Here is a 21,776-nt window from a genome sequence, read left to right as displayed (position 1 = left end):
GAGAGACAGAGAGAGAGAGACAGACAGACAGATAGACAGAGAGAGGGAAAGGGTGCGTGCTGTTCTCATGAACGATTCCTTTTTTAATATCAAAATCATAATACATGTGCTTGTACATCATATATTATGATGAATGGAAGGAGTCGATATATCCCCAACAAGACATTCTTTAAAGTGCTGATTCGCTTGTGGAATTTTCAAGACTTTCATTCCACTTTGTTGGGCTCTATCCGAGATGGACACCTTGGGGGTTCCCACCTCTACATTACAGTTAGGAATTTCGAGGTACAAACCCAAATTAGGTCATGAAAAGGGAATTAACTCTTCAAATAAAAAAATAAAAAATCAGTCTCATGTCTGATGTGGCCCACAAAACTCCCACATTGAACCCGATATTGAGTCTGCTTCCTCATCCTCGGTGCCCTCCCCACCCCCATCCCACCCTCTCCACACCACACAGCTGTATCTATCCTCTGCTATGGGTGCCAGCAGAAATAAACAGCAAGAAGTTCAGGGTCCAAATTCAGGTGGAGTCAACACTTTTCCTAAACATCCCCACAAACTGTCAAAAATGCGAAGCAAAATAGAAAATACCATATATATACAAATTTATTTTGCAAGAATCATCTCATTATAAAGTAATTAGGGCGTTATGTTCTATACAATATTATTACAGACATATCAACAGCATAGACAAACTCCTTCTACATATCTCATGTACAATGTAGGCCTACACATAAAAAAGAGCATTTTTCTTCTTGAACTTGAACCCTTCGCCTTGTACCATGGTCTGGACTGGACGTGTCACACTGCACTGAGTTTTTAGCTTTAGTATGACTTTTACAGCACAGGTCATATAAAATAAGTGCCAAAGATTTGAGTTGTTACAAGAGAGTTACATACAAAGAAAAGAAGGAGGCAGAGATTAGGATGATAGATTTAATTGGAAAGAAGGAGCAACATTTCTGAATAATATTGTCCCCATTTTAAAAACATAAAATGAGTATGCAAATGTTTTGGTAGCAGTCACGAATTCAAAGTAATGGAGCAGTTTGACCGAAGTATAAAAAACAAAACAACAATTTTAATGAAATGGTACGGTAACATTTATGCTTGCCGTTTGCAGCAGCATCAAACATATTGTACAAAAACTACAACAGTTGAAAACTAAATATTTATTTGCCACAATTCAATCATTAGTGTTTTGTCCAGAGGACGGACACCTCAGCTCTTTTTGCAGGCAATTTTTTTTGTTTATCCGATTTAAATGTGTGGTTTTGACTTTCATTAGATACAACAAGTGGTGCTTAATCTGTAGATATGAACACGTAAGAATAATCAAATCATAACCAGACTCATGAAAAACCTACTCGACTTTTAAAACTTTGAAAGAAAAGTTTTCTGTTTACAAAGTTAATGAGCTGCATGTGGTTCACAGGACGTTCAAAGTAGTAATAGATAGTGACTGTAACAGTACTGTAAGCAATGGCGGGTCATTGCACATCAAACTCTGAACCGCAGATGAAACCCCTGGGTATCTAGGTAAAGGTAGAAAATAAACACTGCACAAAGGAGAATAAAACGAATTACAAAATGAATTTTTTTTTTCTTTTGAATTTGCATTACAAAGATAAATCTAAAATATGTTCACAATGTAGAAATCTGTGTGTGGTCTGCAGGTGTGCTTCGAAAAGGGTTGCATGTTTGGCTATAGTTCCACTTTTTTATTAAATTTAAACGATTGATACACGGAACTCCCTTTTGATATTCCTTCAGGTAAAACATGTTACAAAAACAACACCTGACACTTTACAAAATACAGGACCTGCATTAATAGAAAACTGCTAATAAAAGGCCTGGAAAAAATTTGGAATGTAACTGACCACAGAAGACAATAAAAGCAAAGACTGTCGTAAAAACAGTCCCTGTTAGTCACTGGAAATTGGAATTGTCTCTTCACAAATAAATATTACACACATATGAGCACACAAACACACTCACTCACATTCAGGATTTGAGTGGGACCACATTTTTCTCTGCCGTCATGGAATTTTCAAAAGGTGTAGGAAGTAAGCTCAGGCCCACAAATTATGTCAAACAATTTCGATGACCAAACATACAGCCGAGTGATCATTCCAGTGTCTTTGAGATCAAGTCAGGTTTTAATCATTGTCTAAAAAAGCAGGACACATCTGCCGTGTGTCTTCTCATACAAGTACAAGTACTTATCTCTGTTTCGTGATATTCAGTCTAAAGAGTTGCATGCACTGAAACAATTATTCAATAAAAAGATAAATTTCAATAATGATCAACATGCTTTCTCTGCAGAGTGAAAACATTAAATTAATCGAGAATATATCAATAATTTTGATAAAGATCTATGGAATTGCTCAGAATAGTCTTTAATTTTAATCAAAAACTGCTTTGTTATATAAAGCACATCATAATACAACCCTAATAGCAGTCAAGTACTGTTTCAGAGAAGGTATAAGCTAGTCTTGTCTTTGTGTCCTCGTGTAAACCCTTCAGCTGTACACAGTGTAGTTGTTTTTGCTAAGCTTTTCGAATTTCAATAAAATTGTGGATGTTTTATGTCCCCATTGACACAATTTAGTTCATTTAGTATGACTTATCTAGGCAGGTTTCAACTCTGCCTCTCAGGGCCCCAACACAAGCTACAGGGGATACAACATCTTAGCAGGAAGACAGAGATGCTCAATACAAATTCTCTCCACATGGGACTCAAGCTCATGTCTCTTGAGTGGGATGGCGAAAGGCCTATCAGTTACACTACATACACCGGTGTAAGTGTTGGGTAGGTATGGAATGCTTTCATTCATTATATAACTGAATTTTCTCCATACGTCATTTCAGCAGATACAAACATGCTTCTTTAATCTGTCCTCTCCCTCATGCCTGCTTCTTCACTTTTAGTCAAACAAGTATGTACAAATATAAACAAAATCTCTCTCTTTCTTTTTTTCATGTCAACTTTGCATATTTTCTTTTCATTCTCGCTCATCCTCCTCCGTCCTTCCCTCTCTCTCTCTCATTTTTACATCAAGTGGCGGAAGAGAGTGTCATATACAGATATTATCACAAATATGAACAAGTCCTCTGAAGTACACCCAAAAAAAAAATCTCTGAAATGTAAAGGTAACAAATATTTTCAACCGATAACAAAATATCTATAAATAATTGAACCACACCGAACCTGAACAACAACCTTCTTACATAATACAGTTTACATCCTGCTTCATACAGTAAAAGTGACTTGGAGACGCACAGTAGAGTCTGAAATGAAATCCTGGAATCATTCGTGGGGTACGCTGACCAAGATGGCCCAAAACAGACAGAGCTGGAGATCCTTTGTTGCTGCCCTAAACACCAGATGGCATAATGGGTAGTAAGTAAGTTCATACAATAGTCAAACCTGCCCAAACATCCATCTGTATGAGACAATCATCTGTTCAAACAACCCCCTCCCCCCCCTTTGGGTAAAAAAATAATTATTGTAATGGCACTGTGAAAGACAGCCATTTTTCTCCTAGACAAAATGGGAGGCCATCTTCAACAGTTTCAGCTGCACTTCCATTATAACAGATCGGTAGAAACCTCTAAAAAAGAGCATCAGCTCTATGAAAAAAAAGAAACAAAAACGAATCCAAAAAAAAAAAAAAAAACCCCTCCTGACTCAAGATTAAGAATTTGAGCTGTGTTTTCTCCGAGATACCCACAAGCCCCTAAACTTTAAAACAACATAAACAACAATGTGTCAGCCTGTTGAGGGATAGGTGAGTTACCCAAAGACAAGCGGTAACACGTTCTCAAAGTTTTTTCGTAAAAAAAAATATGCAGTTGTTTTAGGCCCAATCAACAGGATTAATATATCGCTAGCAGCTGGCCATTCTTTATACACTTTATGTGAACTTTAAAATCAACACTTCACAATTTAGCACCAACACTTTATTTGCCATATTTTTAAACCCTTTAGCTTGAATGTTTTAAAAATTCTAACAACTTGACTGTACTATGATGTGGGATTTTTTTCTTTTTTAATGGAGGCATGTTTTTTTTGCCTTCATTAACACAATTTAGATCATTCAGTAATAGTAGGCCAGCTTAAACCATGCCTCTCTGGCCACCCCGGCTGAGACGGATACAGTTTTTCAAACGAAAAACAGACATATGAACTACCATACTCAATAACAATTCTCCCCACACTGGAATGGAACATATGTCTTCTGTGTGTGACAGCTAGGCACAAAACCACTACACCCTAGCAGCTGGTCCATGTTGTGCAAAAAATGGGTTATGTGACACCACTTAAATTTTGCACACTTCCATGGGGGTGCTTTTAGCCTATTCAGTAGGGTCTACTTCAAGCTACCCTCTTGTACTGTCAGTTGAAAACACAAGTAAGTTCACTCTCATATTTATTTATGCACAACACTTGAGGCATATAAATTAATTATTAACCTGTATTGAGCAACAATACAAATTGCAGCACATCTTCTCTCACAACACTTTGCAAACGAAAAAGATTTTCAATATCTGCCAAATTCCCCTCTTGCATAGACCTTTGCCCGTGCATTACGATCTCTGATTGATTTGAGTCTCAAGAATTCCACACCATGACACATTCCAGCCAGCCAAGACAGTACTGGAACGAAGGCACACACGGCAAATGAGTATGAAAGGTGGCTGGACTTCGGATCCGGTATCCAATATTGATCCGTGTCGGACTTGATGCCAAAGATGATTATAGCAATGGCTGTGGTGAAACCTGAAAGATAATAATTTGATTCAAGGCTTTCCTGAATAGTTAGGACTTGTTTGAGAAAAGAGACACAAAAACATTGATGCGAAAACAGCCATTAAATAAATTAGTGCAGGGGAAAAAGTGAGACAGAGACAAATAACAGTAACACACTTAACAGGGTGGAAACAGAAGAAGTTGATCAATCACTGGTGTCTTCCAACCACCTGCTCTCTCTAAAATATCGTTAAGTTAAAATTATATGAAGTAAAACAATAATAATTTATTACAGAGTAGAATTTTCAATTCCAGATCACTACCTGACATATTCTTTCACAATACTTATAAGATTGCACATCCATCTGTGTATATGTGTGTGTGTGTGTGTGTGTGTGTGTGTGTGTGTGTGTGTGTCTGTGTGTGTGAGTGCAAAAGAGTGTCCTCATAAGTTTGGGATTATGATTAAAGTGATCAGAGTAGTGAATACTCTTTTGCTTAGCAAAACTGATACAGCTGAAAGTTCATATGACAACAGTTCATCAAATATTTTCAAAGGGCATTTTATGCTTAAATCCCACTAAAAAAACACAATTTTTCTATGATCTAAAAAGGAAATCATTAATATCCGCCAGCTGTTCAGATGTGGTTAGCCCAAAATTGTGAAAATACTTTATTATTACTTTTTAATTCTGTGGCTTCAGCTGCATAATGCTCCAAAAACATTTTGTTGAAATTCAGATTATCCCAAACTTGAAAAGAAAAAAAAAACATATAAAATTAAAAGAGGCATGTAGGCAAATTTTTTTTTAAACAATGAACTGAAAACAGTTTTTTCTCTCTTGAAAGAAATTTTGCTTTCAGAGCTAAGAACAATTGAAAAAATAATATTAAAAATTAGTCACTCTTAGTGACTCCATTTTTCTATCAAATTTTTAAAAAGCGGTACAATGTCTCACCATTGATTGTGGTCAGCAAAAACGCGACCCCCACGAGAACGTGCTCAAGGTGAGCGCTGCACACTCGTACAAAGAAGAGAATGTCGATGATGAAGGCCACAGGCTGCAGGAGGAGACCCAATGTCACCAGAAATGTCACCCCGATGAACCAACCTACAGCACGGAGAGGGACACAGCAAAGTTGAGAAATACAATCAAGCATGCTCAATGAAAACACGCATACTTATAGTGAAACGGAAACATGCACATAGTGAACAGAATTTTCAAATCTTTTCTTACAGTATTATAGCCCACATTATTCTTTGCACTCTTAAAACATGTATGAGCAGAAAGAAATTCATACAAAACAAAATGATTTTCACTTCCCGCCAGTTTTGGTATGCGTGCATGCTGGACTAGGTAAACGTTAAAAGTTAAATACAGCACCCCCCTCCCCCTTCCCATTTTGTGCAACATCCAGGTCACAGTGCGATTTTGTAGCATGCCATTATCAAATTATTTCACCATCCTGATTATCAACATATTGGGTGGTTAAAGGCATATATAAAAAATGTTGTTAAGAAGGGGGTTCTCGTGGTCGAGAGGTTAAAGTGTTCGCCTCTCATTCAATCAATGGGTCTGAGGTTGGAATCCGGATGGTGACAGAAAATTTTCTTCTCTAAACTTGTCTCCTTTCACCTTTCCTGTACTCAAACAATGTTCTATTGTCTGCTTTGGTCTCCACTTCCTGCCCCCATCCCGTCACCTCCTTTGCCCCCTCTGGTCTCTTGAGTCTTTCTGCAGCCTTTCTGCTGCTACTCTTTGGCTCCTTCTTACTGCTTTCTTCCAGCCACACTTCTGGTCTTATGGTAGGAAAGATTTAACACCTAGCCTTCTTGGATATGGGTTAAAAATCTCGGAGGTCCTGTCTGCAAGTTGCGTACGATCCAATAAAGATCCCTTGGTGGTCCAAAATCGATCAGAGCAGGCTTCTGTTGGCACCCGAGAAAAATTCAAAATTTCCTACTAAACTGAAGATGTTTAATGAGTCCTGGGCACTCATACGACCTTATGCAGTTGCAGGTGCAGTAAAACACTTACCAAAAAACCCCCCAAAAAAACCATTGATTATAACGAGGAGGGTATTTCAAATTCCATCTTCCCTCAATTGATCTTTTCATTACTGTGCTTCTTAAACCATTCTCTGTCACTGTTTCAACTGACATTGTGACCTTGCTGTTGGCTCACAGTTCTTGTAATTAAAATCTGTATTAAACTACGTCCAAGTCTTTAATAAGGAAGGGTAAAAAAATAGTGTCTTAAGCTTTATATCGAGTGCCCACGGTGGATGGGATCGGGTCGGGTTGATTGCCCGACTCATCACCTGAAAACAAACAGCGCGTTTGATTTTGAAGCGCCGACAGGAACGATCGGCTTGTGCCATGATAGCTGCTTTGCACCCTTAATCTGGCTAGCATACCGACCCGACAATGCGGGCACCTGCTTGTATTGGTTTAAGGATTTGTGTGTACGTTGTGTGTATTATGCTACATTGACAGACTGCGACCTCAGTGTGCTATTCTTGTCCTTTCTCCATTTTTTTAAAACATTGAAAATGTGACTTCTTCTTAAGCTCACTCTTTATATGACGAACTATTTTTTTACTGTTATAAAAAAATGAAGATAGGAAGAGGTTGTGAGATAGTGACACGTACCGGCACAGCATATATAAGTCCTGCCCCTGAAGTAGGCTATAATTGCAGCTAAGGTAACTGAAGGTCATACTAAAATGCAAAAAGACACGAAAAGATCTGATTTGCGTCCCTGCGTCTTCAGATTTCAGACTCATTTTCTGGGTTACTTTGATCAAAATTTGGGTAATCCTTACCATCTACGGTCTGTACAAGTCAGTTATATTCCGCCAGGATGAACACCCGAGACTTCCAACCGAATAAATGCCAGATTGGCACATGACGTCCTTTCGATGTATCATTTTCTTTTTTGTTGCCTTGCTTTACAATTATTATTATTAGAATATTAATTAAATGTAATTTTTCCGGACTCGTAATCGTAGGTTGCGGGTTCGGGGGTTCGAGCCTCGGGCCCGAAGTTGTGTCTTTTGGAAAGGCACTTTAAACGAATTTTCCCCACTTCACCCAGGTGGGAATGGGTACCCAGCTATAGTCAGTGATTTAGATCTTGTCAGTTTGTTAGTGTTTGAGCGCTAAACCAGCTGTTTGCACTCAGCACTGTGTATGCTTCCCGGGAAGCTGAGACGCTGAGAATGTTTCTGAGTATTCTATGGCCAGCTGGTGTAATAATATAGTGTAAAGCGCACAGAGCTTGCTTTTGAGTGGGTACATGAGCTATAAAAATGCCATTTATTTATAATTAATTTTAAACTGTGATAGGACGTTGTTGTTAAAGGCGTCTTGTGGATTTTCGCCATGCATGAACTCTCTCCACATGAATTCTTTTTTTTTGGGGTAAGTGTTACACGGCACTCGCAACTGTGTCATAAGGTCATATGAGCGTGAGGGACACCCTCCCAATTAGCGTTTTTTGCCATATCTTTTTCGGGAGGATTTTCGTAACGAAGTGGCTAGCCGTACTTAAGTACGGCTAGACTGCAAGTCTAGCCGTACTTAGATCTAGGTTTGGCCCTATCGACTCAAGCCTGTTAAGTACACAGGTCTCATTAGATCTAGATCTAGTAATTATTCAGGTTCAAATACATGCAAGTCAGTAAGGCACCTTTTTGTTTTGTCTGAAATACAAATACTTTAGGCATTGCAAACTAAAAATTTCATTTACAATTTAGCCATCAATATTAAGTACGGCTAGACTGCCAGTCTAGCCGTACTTATCTTAGGCCCTATTAACATTAGAAAACAGGAGGTTTAAAAATACATGCACTGTCATTTAGGCACCTGGTTTCGTCTCAAATACAAATACTTTAGGTACTGCACACTAAAAAAGTATATTTACAATTCAGTAGGCCTATTTTTTGTTAAATGGTCAGTCTAGCCATCATATTAAGAATAAGTACGGCAAGACTGCGAGTCTAGCCGTACTTAAGTACGGCTAGACTGCCAGTCTAGCCGTCATTAAGTACGGCTAGCCTCTTCCTTTTCATAACGAGCGACCACTACGACTATGAGACACAGCAGAATTGAGGGTTAGGGTTAGGGTTTGGTCTAGGCCTCTTCTTTATTGTGTTTGATGGGTTGGTCGCTCGTTACGGAAGTCCTTCCTCTTTTTGAGTGTTTTCGCTTCTTTTCCATGTCTTTTCGCATTTTAGTATGACCGGTAGACTAGATCTACATTTAAAGTTATTCTTTGCCGTTAAAAAATGAAACTTCACTCAAAGAGTAGAAGCACACCTGGGTATATCCAGTGAAGAATAGTTCGGAGCTCCCTGTCAAAAACGTAGTTGCACCCATAGTATCGCTTGGTCAGGGCATCATTCGCCCATGGAGGAGCAGGCTCCCCGTCTTCCCTGAAGCAAATCTCCCACAAACCCACATGCGGGAAACCAGCTTCTCTCGTCAGTTCTCTCTCTTGCCAGTAGGGAAATGCCGAAGCAAATATAACGAATACAGTGGAAAAAGCGATCAAAATTGCCCCACTGATACTCCAGCATGTAACCCTTGGTGTGCCTGCCATTTTGAAAGTTGACAGAGCTAGCTTTGTTTATCGTTGGGGACACTTACTTCCTCATTGCCAACCAAAGGTACTGTTTCCGGTGGACGGTTCCATATTCACGCAGGTATGGGGGTAGATTACAATGATGTTGAACGATACTTAATTTTTTCATTTTGTTGCCTCTCCTGCACATCTGGCAAAGCTCCTTTGACGAAACGCACACAAGAACTCACATAATAACTATGCGCAAAGTTGAACGTGTAAAAAGCTGTGTAGGCTATACTTTGGTAGGCCTACACTATGTCTCTTTGCTTTCTTTCTTGACTTTTCTGTTCTTTATCTTTTCCTGTGCCAAAGTGCCTCCTCCCCTTTTCAGAAGAAATGACATACTACACAAAAAAGTAGGGCGTTTTGAATTTTCTTTTGAACAACAACAACAACGTAGATGAATTGTGTGTCAGACTAAAGCTTTCCATTTGTCCAAAATGTTTCTATTGAAGGAAATCTGCGGAGATGCATAAACTTGGCGATGAGCTAAAAAGAAGTGTGTTAACAAAGTCGCTTGAAAAAGTGGGGCACTCACTGTGCCCCCCCCCCCCCCCACACACACACCAATACACCAATTTAACTCTTTGAACACACACACACACACACACACACACACACACACACACACACACATAAACACATATACCCAGAAGAAACACCAGACCCATGACTTGAACAATGGAGCAGGTCTGAAGATGAAAAATATATTTCTGTTCTTCATGCAAAAGTTCATTTTAAAAATCTTTTTCATCATTATTATTTTAGAAGTTTGCCCCCTCTCAGATAAACAGCCGAATGCTCCTTCCGCAACATTCAGCCTGTAACCCCCCTCATTTTGCGCCATCTCTTGGACTCGCCCAATGTCGCCAAAATTACAGGTGAGATGACCTAATTTCGTCAATCAGGAAGCGACAGGAGCGAGAAAAGCCTGTGTTCAAAATGTCGGGCACTACGGCCGTCATAGGCAGCGTTTTTGCTGGGGCCGCTCTTATTTTCATGGTCTTGGGATTTGCAAGTCCTTATTGGGTCGAGTCTTTCGAGGAATTCAAAGGCCAGTTTGTTAAGCTCGGTCTCTGGGAGTTTTGTTTCAACGACTACACGTTTTACAAGGATTACAATGGCAAGAGATACGTCGGCTGTTTCTATGTGTTTTCCGATGACATGCGCCCGATCTGGGAATGGGTTTCACCCCGTAAGTACTTCTTCGATTTCAAGGATGAAACTGACCTTTCGTTTGAAAGAAGTGGGTTCAATATATTATGTTGGAAGTATGGATAATATATCTTAAAGTTATTTTCCCTATCCTATAGTCCTATAGTATAGATATATTCTGTAACTGTAAGGTGTACAGAGACCTAGCAGTAATGCTTGGCACAGGTGTGTACCGTTTACTTTCACTTCCTCAACTCTTGCCAGAATCAGAAAGCTAAAGCAGAGATGTTCCGTTTCTGGTTTGTTTATTTGAGTAAATAGAAGCACATCGACTTTATAATGGTACTTTAGTGCAGAGAAAAAGTAAGATGAACAGATAATAAACAACGTTACAGCAGAAGGAAAGTAAAGGATTTGGACCCACCAATGGCTCCCTCCAACTCCAACCATCCACTGATGTTCTGGGACTTGAAATACTTTTTATTTGTAACATATGATACACCTGACTGTAAGTCTAAGCGTGCGTCTAGAGTAACAGGGAGGACTTCCGTAACGAGTGATCATTATGCGACAGAAGAATTGTATAAGTTCAGGCGTAATTTAGGTCTCTTTGGATCTTTATTGTGTTTGTTGGGGTGTTCGCTCACAACAGAAGTCCTTCCGAGTAGCAGTATTGTTAGGTCAATAGCAAATTAGACTTTCCTTACACATTCTGAAATACTCGCTGCAACTGAAAAATTATAAAGGCCGGCTCTATTTCTCCGAACGCTCTGGAAAATAGTTGAAAAACACTTGAACTCTATTTCTCGGAATGGTTTCCGTTCTCAAGATTTTTTTAATGGAGTGGCCCGCGTGTGAGTGAGTGTGCGCGTGTGTGTGTGTAAGTTGTGAACGGAAGGTGTGGGTGGAGGGGGAGAGCGTAGATGCATGGAGGGATTTTTTGTGATACAGTTTTTGCTTTAAGGGTGACTAAATGCAAAATATGTGTAGGTTACTGTCAAAATCAAGCAGTCTTGTTTTCTTGCAGAACCTCTTGAAAGCAGTTACAAATGACGTATAGTATAGTCCAGTAACGTTGCTCCTTCCACAATTGAAGTATCTGAATATTCAGACATCTAAAAATCTCTGTCTCTCTAGAGATTGAATTCTATGCAAAAAATGCTTCTTCCCAGTCCTTGCAGATTGGCAGAATGAAAGATGGCGCTTAACTCTCGTAAAAAAATCTTGAGAGCAGAAACCGTTTGGAGAAATAGAGCTCAAGTTTATTTTCCCGAACGTTTGGAGAAATAGTCACTTCGAAATTTATATTGAGAAATAATTACTGGTTTAACCTTTCTGGTTAAAATAGTAATAAATTAAAATTTTAATCTGTCTCATTTTTCAAGTTTTATAATGTTGAGAAGCTTCACGATAGCTTCAAGTATTTTGAGTAGTTCACAACTGATATACTTTTGTATGGTAGGGTAATTTTACTAAGCAAGATCAAAGGTGATGAAGACTGATTACGAGACCTTTGTCAGTTATTGGTTACCTTCATTCTGGTATGGCAGAAGTTATTTAAAATTAAATTAGAGAGGGAAAAAATGGTAATCTAGGTTTGGCCTCCAATGATTATCCTAACCAAGCTACCCCTTCTCCCCTGGTTAACTCTAACACAAACTCATAAAATTGCTATAATTTATAGTAATTGAATGTGATAATATTAATATATATGTAATAAAAATAATGATAAAAGGCTAATTAATACTAATTGTATTAAGGCCGGCCCTATTTCTCCAAACGCTGTGGAAAATAAAGTTGAACCCTATTTCTCCGAAGGGTTTACATTCTCAAGATTTGTTTGTTATTTGTGAATGGAGTGGCCTTCGCGCGCATGTGTGTGATGTGTGAATGGGGGGGGGGTTATGTTTATATGGAGGATTTTAATTTTTGCTTTTTGGGTGACTAAATGCAATATAGGACTAGGTTACTGACGAAGTCGAGCAGTCTTGTTATCTCGCAGTACCTTTTGAAGGCATTTTCAAATGAAGTATAGTCCGGGAACGTTGCCCCAACCACAATTGAAGTATCTGAATATTCAGATGTTTAAAAATCTCCAGCTCAAGAAATTGAATTCGATGCGAAAAATGCTTCCTCCCAGTCTTCGCAGAATGAAAGATGATGCCTAAATCTCTCAAATAACCAAAAAATCTCGGGAACGGAAATCGTTCGGAGAAATAGAGGTCAAGTTTATTTTCCTGAGCGTTCGGAGAAATAGTCACTTCAAATTACTAATTTATTAATTATAATTTAATAATGAGGGCAGGGGGGACTAAAACAGAGATTGTAAAAAATCGCTGTCTGCTTATGACATATATATATATATATATAATATTATTATGTGTACTATTTTGTGTTACATAGTATTGTTCCTAGTTTGTCCTTTTGACTTTTACCACTTCAAAATTACAGTACGTGGAGGCTGCTTAATTAAAACTGAAATTGGTAGGACCGTTCAATATTTTTTGGTTTACCCGTACTTGGCATGTTTTCACTGAAGAGAAGTTGCCCTGGATGGAGCGAAAAAAGTTTGAGATTTTATTTTATTTCTGTTTACCCCTGTTTTTGGATTACCATGGTTGGTTAATGCAAAGCTTCGCGGCATTGTTCTGTTCAATGAATGATATGAGGTTTTATTTTTGGGATGATTTGAATTTGATCAAATATATAATTGTGTCAAAATTGTGGCTTTTGCACCTCTACGAAAGGAAAACCGGTCTGGCCTTGACTGTAATAGATGGGTTAGATCCGTATGAGCTGGGCATTGTGTACTGGTCCCTAGGTATTTACAGTGTGTAATTCACTAGCAGAGTCAATGAAAAGAAAATAACTTCTAGCTTAATGCTCTGTTTTGTTAGCTGCCTGAGGAAGAGCTGCCGTTGCTATACTTTTTAGTCGTAAAATTTTTGGTCTGTCAATAAAAAATCATCCAGGTAAATATTGTAAGGGTGGCAAAATATGAGTTATTGATAGAAAGTCATTGAAGATGTGAAATAAATTATTTTAAAAAGGTGAACCTCTTTTACACACCGATCGAAAAAATGTAGATAATTTCAGGTTTCTAACCTGAGCTGAGAGGGATACTCAGACAACTACTGAATTATAAAAAGGTCAAGATACTCGATAAAAATTTCTCCCCACTCAGGAATCGAACTCAGGTCTCCTGCGTGCGACCGAGAAGTGCCTGTAACTGATTTACCACAGATGCCGGTATAATAACAATTTTTGTAAAATATTTAAGCACATTTCAGGATTTAATCAGAGCATTTGAAACTTGGCAACTCATCATGTTTTTGGGTGCTGAATTCTTTTCTACTCTATCAAAACCAGGTCTTTTTGTGGAGCTTTTTTTCCAGAACAGAGTTATGATTAAGAATTGAGCACAGATTCCTTAAAAGAATTTTTTTCTCCTGTGTGTCTTTCCCCAGCTTGGTTCATCGGAATGCAGGTCATGTTCTCCGCTGCTCTCCTGTTCATCTTCCTGAGTTGTGTGTGCCTCACATTCTACATCTTCAGGCTGTTTCCCAAACAGATTGAGTGGGCAGTGTTGATAGGCAACGGAGCTGTCATGGGTCTCAATGGTAAGTCATTTTTTGTTAATTTTGTAACTGCTGGGAAAAAGTTCTGAACCCTGTCTTAACTTTTGATCTGTGGCTCTTTTGTCTTTAATTCATGTTTTGAAAGGCAGCAATAATTGTTCTGTTATCTTGTAGCAAATTCAATGCTGTGTCACATAGATTTTTTAATTTTTCAATATATCTTAAGTTGTTTCAAAGGTATGCCACATTTCGTAACACTGCTTCGTGTACAAACAAAGTTTGGAGAAAAATCCAATTTCTAGCACATTTTTATCTTTTGGTAAAGTACAAAATGTTGCAAAAATAATTAATAAAAAACAATTTAGACTTTATAATATTATGAATTCCTTTCAATACGTTACTAGATGTGTGTTTTCTGATGGATCAAAATTGTTGACCAGGTGCGATTTTTTTTCCCTTTTTACCCCGTTGCTCAAAAATAGCTTTGCCGACAGCTGGGACCTTTCTCCAGGCACACAAACACATATCTAGCATCCGCGTTTGTCGCGGCCGTGAATTTTGCATTAACCCCCCCAAAAAAAACAACAACCCAACCTACCCACGGTGAATAAGAAATGGAAAAAATAAAAACGCTGAATAAAAATAGAAGAAAAAAGAAGAGATACCGAGCCATATACTTTTAGAAAGAAAGTTTGTGTTTTCACTTCGTCTCTTTCTTACTTGCTGACATCATGTCGATTTATTTTCAAATGAAGAATATAAGTACTTCACATACTATTTATGCATTGCTGTTTCTCTTTTTTTTCTGTTTGTTGTGTTTTAATTTGTTGGTGTGTGAATTTTTTTCCGTTGTTATTGTTCTGATGTGTTGTTTTTGTGTTTGGTGTTTATATGTTACGTAATATAATTTAATTTGATATTGTTCCTACTTTTTTTTTTAAACACAAATGTGTTATGTTAGAGCGTGTCCCCACCAAAACCGAATACTGGCACTGGTATCCCCCTTGTGTGTGATTCCATAATTTAAATGTAATTTACTGTGCTTTAAAAAAAATTACACATGTTTAGGGTTAAAACGGCCAGTCTTTGGATAGATTGACACACTTCCTTATTTGTTAATTTTTGTGGTTGTTTATGTGCTGTTCTAATTTCTTTATTTTTCACATTTTTACATTCTGTGTGGCTACAAAGGATCTTCTGGTTGCTTATAAAGAGAGCACAAGAAATTCTGATGCTTTAGATTAAGTTACCTCAATCGACTTATTGCTATATACGTCATCACAGAGAGTTGCAAGCTTGAAAATTAATGGCAACTTTTTTGGCAGCTTTTGCCAATTTTTTTGGGGCAACTTTTGGAGAGAAAAAATGGCAACAAAATATATATGGCAATCTTTTGGCTGGTTCTATGGTCATAACTGTCATGATGTTTATCCTTTTTTCAAGCTTGTTTATTTCCCCACCCCTGATTAGGGAGTGAGGAATTTGAGAGTCTTATCACATTTACTACACCCAACCCGGTTCCTTATTTCATTCCAAGTGACCATTCTACTCATCATTCTTAACATCCCCAGTCATCTTCTCCATTCTAATCTAATCTTATTTGTCCTTCTTTCCATCCCCAGTTAATTATTTTCACTACTCTCATCCTCTTCATCCTTCTTCCCATCCCCAGTCATCACTCTCATCCTATTCATCCTCTTTTCCATCCCCAGTTATCGTTCTGCTCATAGCTCTCATCGTGTTTGGGGTGAAGAAGGAAGATCGTCGCTGGATGCCGAGGCCTGACATGAACCTTCTCTCGTGGTCTTACGGCATGTGCTGCATGGCCGGCTGGTTCTGCCTGTTCTCCTGCGTATGTCTTCTTCTGGCCGGGAAGGCCAAGATGTCGGAGAAGGGCAACTACAACTACCCCCGGGCTGCTGTCACTTACACTTGATTCATAGGAGACGAGAACATCGAATTGACAAGTTTTTTAAAGTTTGGAGACATTTTTAAGGGAAGCAAAAATGGTAATGTCAGGGTTTTTTATGCAACAAATGTGTGTCTTACATGAATGGGATAAGTGCTTCTTGTGTTTGTATGTTAGCTTGTGTGTGTACGAATGTGTGTAAATATGTTTTTATGTGTACTTGTAAGTTCAATGAAAATATACCATGTGTGAAAAGCCTTATGATGTTGATCCTACTTTTTAGCTTTGTCACTTGTAAAAAAAATATGAGATGTGACCTGCCATATTTTATGTTATCTCCACCAAAAAAAATAAAGATTTTCTATGTAATCTGTTGCGCGGTGTCAAAAAATTAGTTCAAGGTGGATATTTTTCCGTATTTGTGTAGAGTTTAGAGGAAGCATTTAGAAATTTTTGTGTGGATGAAAATCAGAAAATTTGATGAGTGAGTAAATTGTTCTCTTCTGAATAGATAATTATAATCGTTGTTTCTAGCTGTTCCTTTTAAAGAAACCTGAATATTGTCTGCAATGTATGACGGATGGTGCACCAGACGCAAATTATTTATATTTCGAAGTAGGAGTGCTAGTTTTTCATTGTTAATCTCAGAAAATGACCTTTTTAGATAAATCTTTTAGCATTTGATATTTTTGTCTGAGAGTGGGATGGAAAGAAAATAAATCTAAGCGAAGACAGCAGAAACAAATGAGCAATTTGCAACAGGTGCTTTACAGGCATGTGTTCACAAATTACATCGCTCACACAATTCTAGGTGTAGGGACGGGTTGTCCTCTTGATACTCATTGGCTGATAACCTGTACTGCTGATTCTCAAGTGTATTTTTTATTTTGTTTCATTTCAAATCTTTCATTGGAGCACTGAGATGTACATATCTGGTCAGAGCCACACTATATATGAGAATATCCTTTAGGCGGATCATAGATGGCCATTAGTTTATGAAATACTGGTACAGTTAGAAATATACAGATGTGCCTCAGACTGAACTTTTTTGTGTAGTTGAATTTCTTCTGAATTTTGAGCAGGCACATCTGTCAACATTTCATTTCAGCAATTTTTATTTGTAAAATAGTCTCATATGTATATTATACTTCAGTACAAATGAATTTTCCATATAATCATGCTACAGATCATAATAAGAATTATTATAGATGTATATATTCATAATTTGTTCAATTTTTAACATTTCGAGTTTTCTGCATTAAGCTCTCAAAAACAGAATTTTCTTCACCTTCCGAGGGGATAAAAATAAACATATCATCCCTTGTAATCTTGAGTAAGAAATCAGATTTTATTCCTTTTACTTTTAAAGTTTTAGTAAGAGTTTTAGGACATTTGCAAAATAAATGGGTCATTATATATGTGCCTAAGATAAGTCATTTCTTGGCTCATTTTAAATCATCTGAAAAATGTAGCCTACTGTCTTAATGAAGAAATAATTTTCTATCGTTAAGATTAAGAAGCATTAGCCTTTGATTTTGTAGTACAGTACCATTAGTTTAATCTGATAGGCAGACCTAAGGGACTGTTTCGTTGGGGTTTTTTTTTTTCATTTTTAATATTGTGTGCATATCTTTTATTAATTTGTATCTGGTACATAGATTTCATGTTTTAATTAAAAACAGTTTGCAGATCACATCCATCATGTACATTATTTCAGCATTATCATTGTCAAGGAAAATACATTTTCAGCTGTTTTCATTTTTCCATCTCTAAGAAAACATTGAGTCTTGAATTTCAACCACAGAGAAAACTTTACACATTCCAACAGTTTTACTTGGAAAAAAAAAGACATTCCAGAGCATCCACAGATCTAAAGACTTGTGCTTAGTAGGTTTTTTCCTTAAGTTTAAGATCATTTAGTTTGCAAAGTAATGCTCTTTTCAGTCAGTTTTTTATTTTTTAATATTTTTTTTTACTTCAACCTTCCATTTTTAAGCAGACGTACCTACGATCTGATTCTTACAGTTTTCTATGTAGATTTCATAGAGTATGAAATTTCTCTGACTGATCGGCTCAATGCTATACTCTATTGAAGGTGAAAGAATTTTTCAGAACACTCTTGGAAATTATTATATTTTGTAAACTAAAATGAAAATTTAGTATTCTTTATTTTAAGTTTCCCCCTGGAATATTAATTACATTGGTTTGTTTTTAGTCCCATGTCTGTTACATATGTAAGGTTATTTAGTGTGTTCAAACTTGAAATTCCTGCAATTTTAGACATAAAAAAAGAATGTGTTTTACCAAAACAAAATATCAACTTTTCATTTGCATCTGTTTCCTGTTGCAAAGCACGTGTGGACTTGTCATGTGCCCTGATTGTTACAGTTGACCACAAGATGTCAGAAGCCTGGCGCAGCTCTTGTAAATAAAATTTGTAATTTTTTCTGAACTGTCTCCAATTTTTATTATTTTTGACGTTTCTGATTTTTTTGCGTCGTACATTAACATATTTGGGGTCCTGTGGGGGGAGGGCTCCTTTAACCTTGCTTACTGTCAAGGCCAACCAAGGGTATGTGGAATACAAAAGTACTCAATGAAAACATGAGGTATTTTGGTGATTTTAGGTACTTGTAAAAAAAATGAAATCACGGAAACCGGCACTGGCTTTTTTCTGACTGCTGGACAATTTATTTGTAATTTTCTTTTTTGGCTCAACACCTTTCCAAATAAAATACTTTTATGTCCATTCACAAACACATTTCTGGTTGGTTAACCTGAAAAATGTGATCAAAGGAACAAAATATGTATATATTTGTAGTTCCCAGGAACACTCTAGCTTTGGAAGTCACGAAACTTTTGCGGCCATTTTCTCACTAATTTTACCTCTGACACCAGACGACCCTCACCTCCTTCAATCGCAAATATCTGAGCTTCTATTCAAGATAGATGGGTTTGCTTTTTTTTTCATAAAAAACAAAGCAGATGAACTGGCTTTAAGTTAAGATTATACCAATAATTCCATATGCCCAAATTTTGACAACTGCCCGATTCCAGCGTGTTGCGACACAAATACTTGATCTCCAGTCCGGAAGTGTTTTCTTGTCTTTTAACTGCAACAGCAAAGAGCCTGTTCAGTTTCAAAGACAGCCTTTTTTATTTTGTGAATCAATGCTTACGGCCGAGGGTTGAGTTCTTCGCCTCCCCCCCCCCCCCCAAAAAAAAAAGAATTTAGTTTCTACGGGCAGAAGATGTATTATATTGTATATCGAGTATTTCCATCTTTCTGCTGCTTCTTCCAACACCCAGGGTTTGAGCAGCCTGCTATGCCTCCTGCAGGAATGTCGAGACATTCATCTGTATTTTATTATTTTCACTGAAAGTAAGAAGAAAAGTTCTGCCGTCTTATGACAAAACGACGTACATGATGCATAATTAGGTCAAGTAGCGTTTTTATACTGGGAAGAAACCCCCTAAAAAAATCAATGAAATAATATTTGGCTATGAGATAAAAATTTATCACTAACAACAATGTAGCCTTTTCTTCATTTCTGGTGAGGAAAGTGAATCGTCAGAGCCAACATCAGCAGAGTTTACTTTCACATTATGATTAGCCCTATCCGTACGCCCTAGGTTGCATTCTCCATTTTAGAATACTTCTAGAACGAAGATCTCTTTGAAATGAAACTTTCAGTATTTCTCAAAAAATCATTTCGACAGACTGCTATGCAAAGCGTACTGATTGGATTAACAAGTAAATTTCCTCTTTGGAAAGTGGTGGCACAGAGTTCCCTACATTGTATGGATAGGATAGTAAAACACGACGTACAGATAGGGTTAAGCAATGTTTGCTTAGGGCTCAGAAAGTCAGACAAAGGGAAGCCATGACTGGTTAAGAAAGTGAACAGGAAAGAGTTAACAAGGACTTTGATGTTGTCTGAGAAGTTGGATGTCTTTCTAGTGACCACTCTAGCTGTCCCCGTGGTGTTATGCAAGAAAAATTAGGAAATTAAGCAAACTGAGCCCAAAAATGTGAAATTATGTGATTCTTCTGTTAATTTTTTAGAAAGAATGATAAAGTTATAAAGGAAAATAATCAGAAATTATGAAAAAAAGATCAAATTTTGCTAACTTATGCGGGGTGCATAAAACCATGGGGACAGCTCCACGAAAAGGCTCAGAGACATATACTTACACAGTGAGGCACTCTATAAATGTAATTATACAAACGTGTTACAACCCCATCGACACAGGCGACTTTGGTGAAATGGTTAGCCTCTCTGGCACTGTCAGCAGAAGATGTTTATTCCATTCTCACACAGGGCAATTAATCCTATCCATACGCCCTCGGGTCATTTTGTACCCCCGTGGTTGTATTCTTCTCATTTTAGAATACTTCTAGAGCGAAGACCTCTTTGAAACTTTCAGTATTTCTCAAAAAATCATTTTAACAGACTGCTATGCAAAGCGTACGGAACGGATTAATGAGTAAATTTCCTCTTTCGAAAGTGGTGGCACAGAGTTCCCCACATCGTATGGATACGATAGTAAACCACAACGTACGGATAGGGTTAAGCAACATTATCAAATATTATGTTTATCCATCTGTCTGCTTGGAGAGTGTGTCCCTCTTACTCTTAGTCCTGGTTGATCCTAACATCCACCACACCCACCATTCAACATTCAACAAAAACATGGCCCACTGAAGATAATATTGCATTACAAATTTGAAAACATATGGGCCATTGAGATTGATTGATTCCATGTACTTTTTCATTGAAAGTTTTGAGTGATAGGTGTGGGTGATTGGCGGGTGCTCTAGTTTGGTTTGCTCCCTCTTTCCTGTCAAATACCCTTTACCCTCATCTCTCCTCTCTTCTTGTGTTTGTTACACTGTAACACCCCTAAAACTCTAACCTTCAGCACTTGTACAACCTATTGGGTATTGCAAGCGCTGCAAAAGTCTTTTACTAAAACTTTAAAAGCCCGAAAGATAATTCTACACTGGAGGTAAATCAGCACCCAATAAAGTCAACAGAAAGTCACAATTCCACACACTACGTCTTTACTGCAGAAGATTTGACTTTTCTAAGACATCTGACTACCATCAGTCAATGGGAGTACAAAATTTCGGACACAGAAAAGGTACAAAAATACAACATACAATGGAATCCACTTAACTAATCTGACATCTGAGGGATTGCCAAATTTTCCTCAGTTTAGCATCGCAGTGTTTTTGATATAGCGAGATTGCTCTAACAGCAAAAAAAAACACAAAATGGGGTGGGGGTGGGGGGTTGATACTTTCTTTTCGTTTACTGCTGTTTTCAGATTTAACTGTGTTAGTTATAAGAGAATTCCACTGCATGCCTTGATAGAGGATTTCTGAGAGCCATCATAACCACAGGAAACATATGTCACACAAAAGGAAATAAACATAAGATCGTTAAAAAAACATCCTCATCCCTCTGTACGACTTTGCATAAGAACTGCTTTCTTCCACCTCTTTTGCTTTAACATTGGGGACTTGGTTTTCTGTCTAAACCCCCACCTCCCCCCCCCCAAAAAAAAAACAAAAAAAAAACAACCCAAAAGGAAAAAACTTTGAAGTAAAGGCTTGAAAAATATTATCCACGACAAATTATATTACCATTGTATCTCAAACTCAAAACTGAGAAATGTATGTGGGGGAAGAAAGCAGTCTTCGGGAAGTGATGAAAGAAGAAAAGCATTCAGCAACGGCAATAATA

The 21,776-nt window shown here is 37.6% G+C and overlaps 2 protein-coding genes across 2 annotated transcripts; one reads left to right on the top strand and one right to left on the bottom strand.

The window, feature by feature from the left end:
• Positions 1–591: 591 nt before the first annotated feature.
• LOC101854440 lies at positions 592–9,407 on the bottom strand. The gene is made up of 3 exons (XM_005107917.3): positions 9,078–9,407; positions 5,716–5,868; positions 592–4,786 (listed from the first exon to the last, which is right to left on the bottom strand). Exons 1-3 carry the CDS (start codon positions 9,358–9,360, stop codon positions 4,548–4,550), a joined length of 675 nt encoding a protein of 224 aa, XP_005107974.1. The 5' UTR covers positions 9,361–9,407; the 3' UTR covers positions 592–4,547.
• Positions 9,408–10,285: 878 nt separating this feature from the next.
• LOC101854199 lies at positions 10,286–18,475 on the top strand. The gene is made up of 3 exons (XM_005107916.3): positions 10,286–10,579; positions 14,007–14,159; positions 15,830–18,475. The coding sequence occupies exons 1-3, from the start codon at positions 10,327–10,329 to the stop codon at positions 16,051–16,053; spliced, it is 630 nt and encodes a 209-aa protein (XP_005107973.1). The 5' UTR covers positions 10,286–10,326; the 3' UTR covers positions 16,054–18,475.
• The last annotated feature ends 3,301 nt before the right edge of the window (positions 18,476–21,776 follow it).

This window comes from Aplysia californica, unplaced genomic scaffold (genome assembly GCF_000002075.1).
Source record: "Aplysia californica isolate F4 #8 unplaced genomic scaffold, AplCal3.0 scaffold00642, whole genome shotgun sequence".
Lineage (NCBI taxonomy): Eukaryota > Metazoa > Mollusca > Gastropoda > Aplysiida > Aplysiidae > Aplysia > Aplysia californica.
The sequence above is the reverse complement of the archived record's forward strand: the minus strand, read 5'-3'. Positions and strand labels throughout refer to the sequence as shown.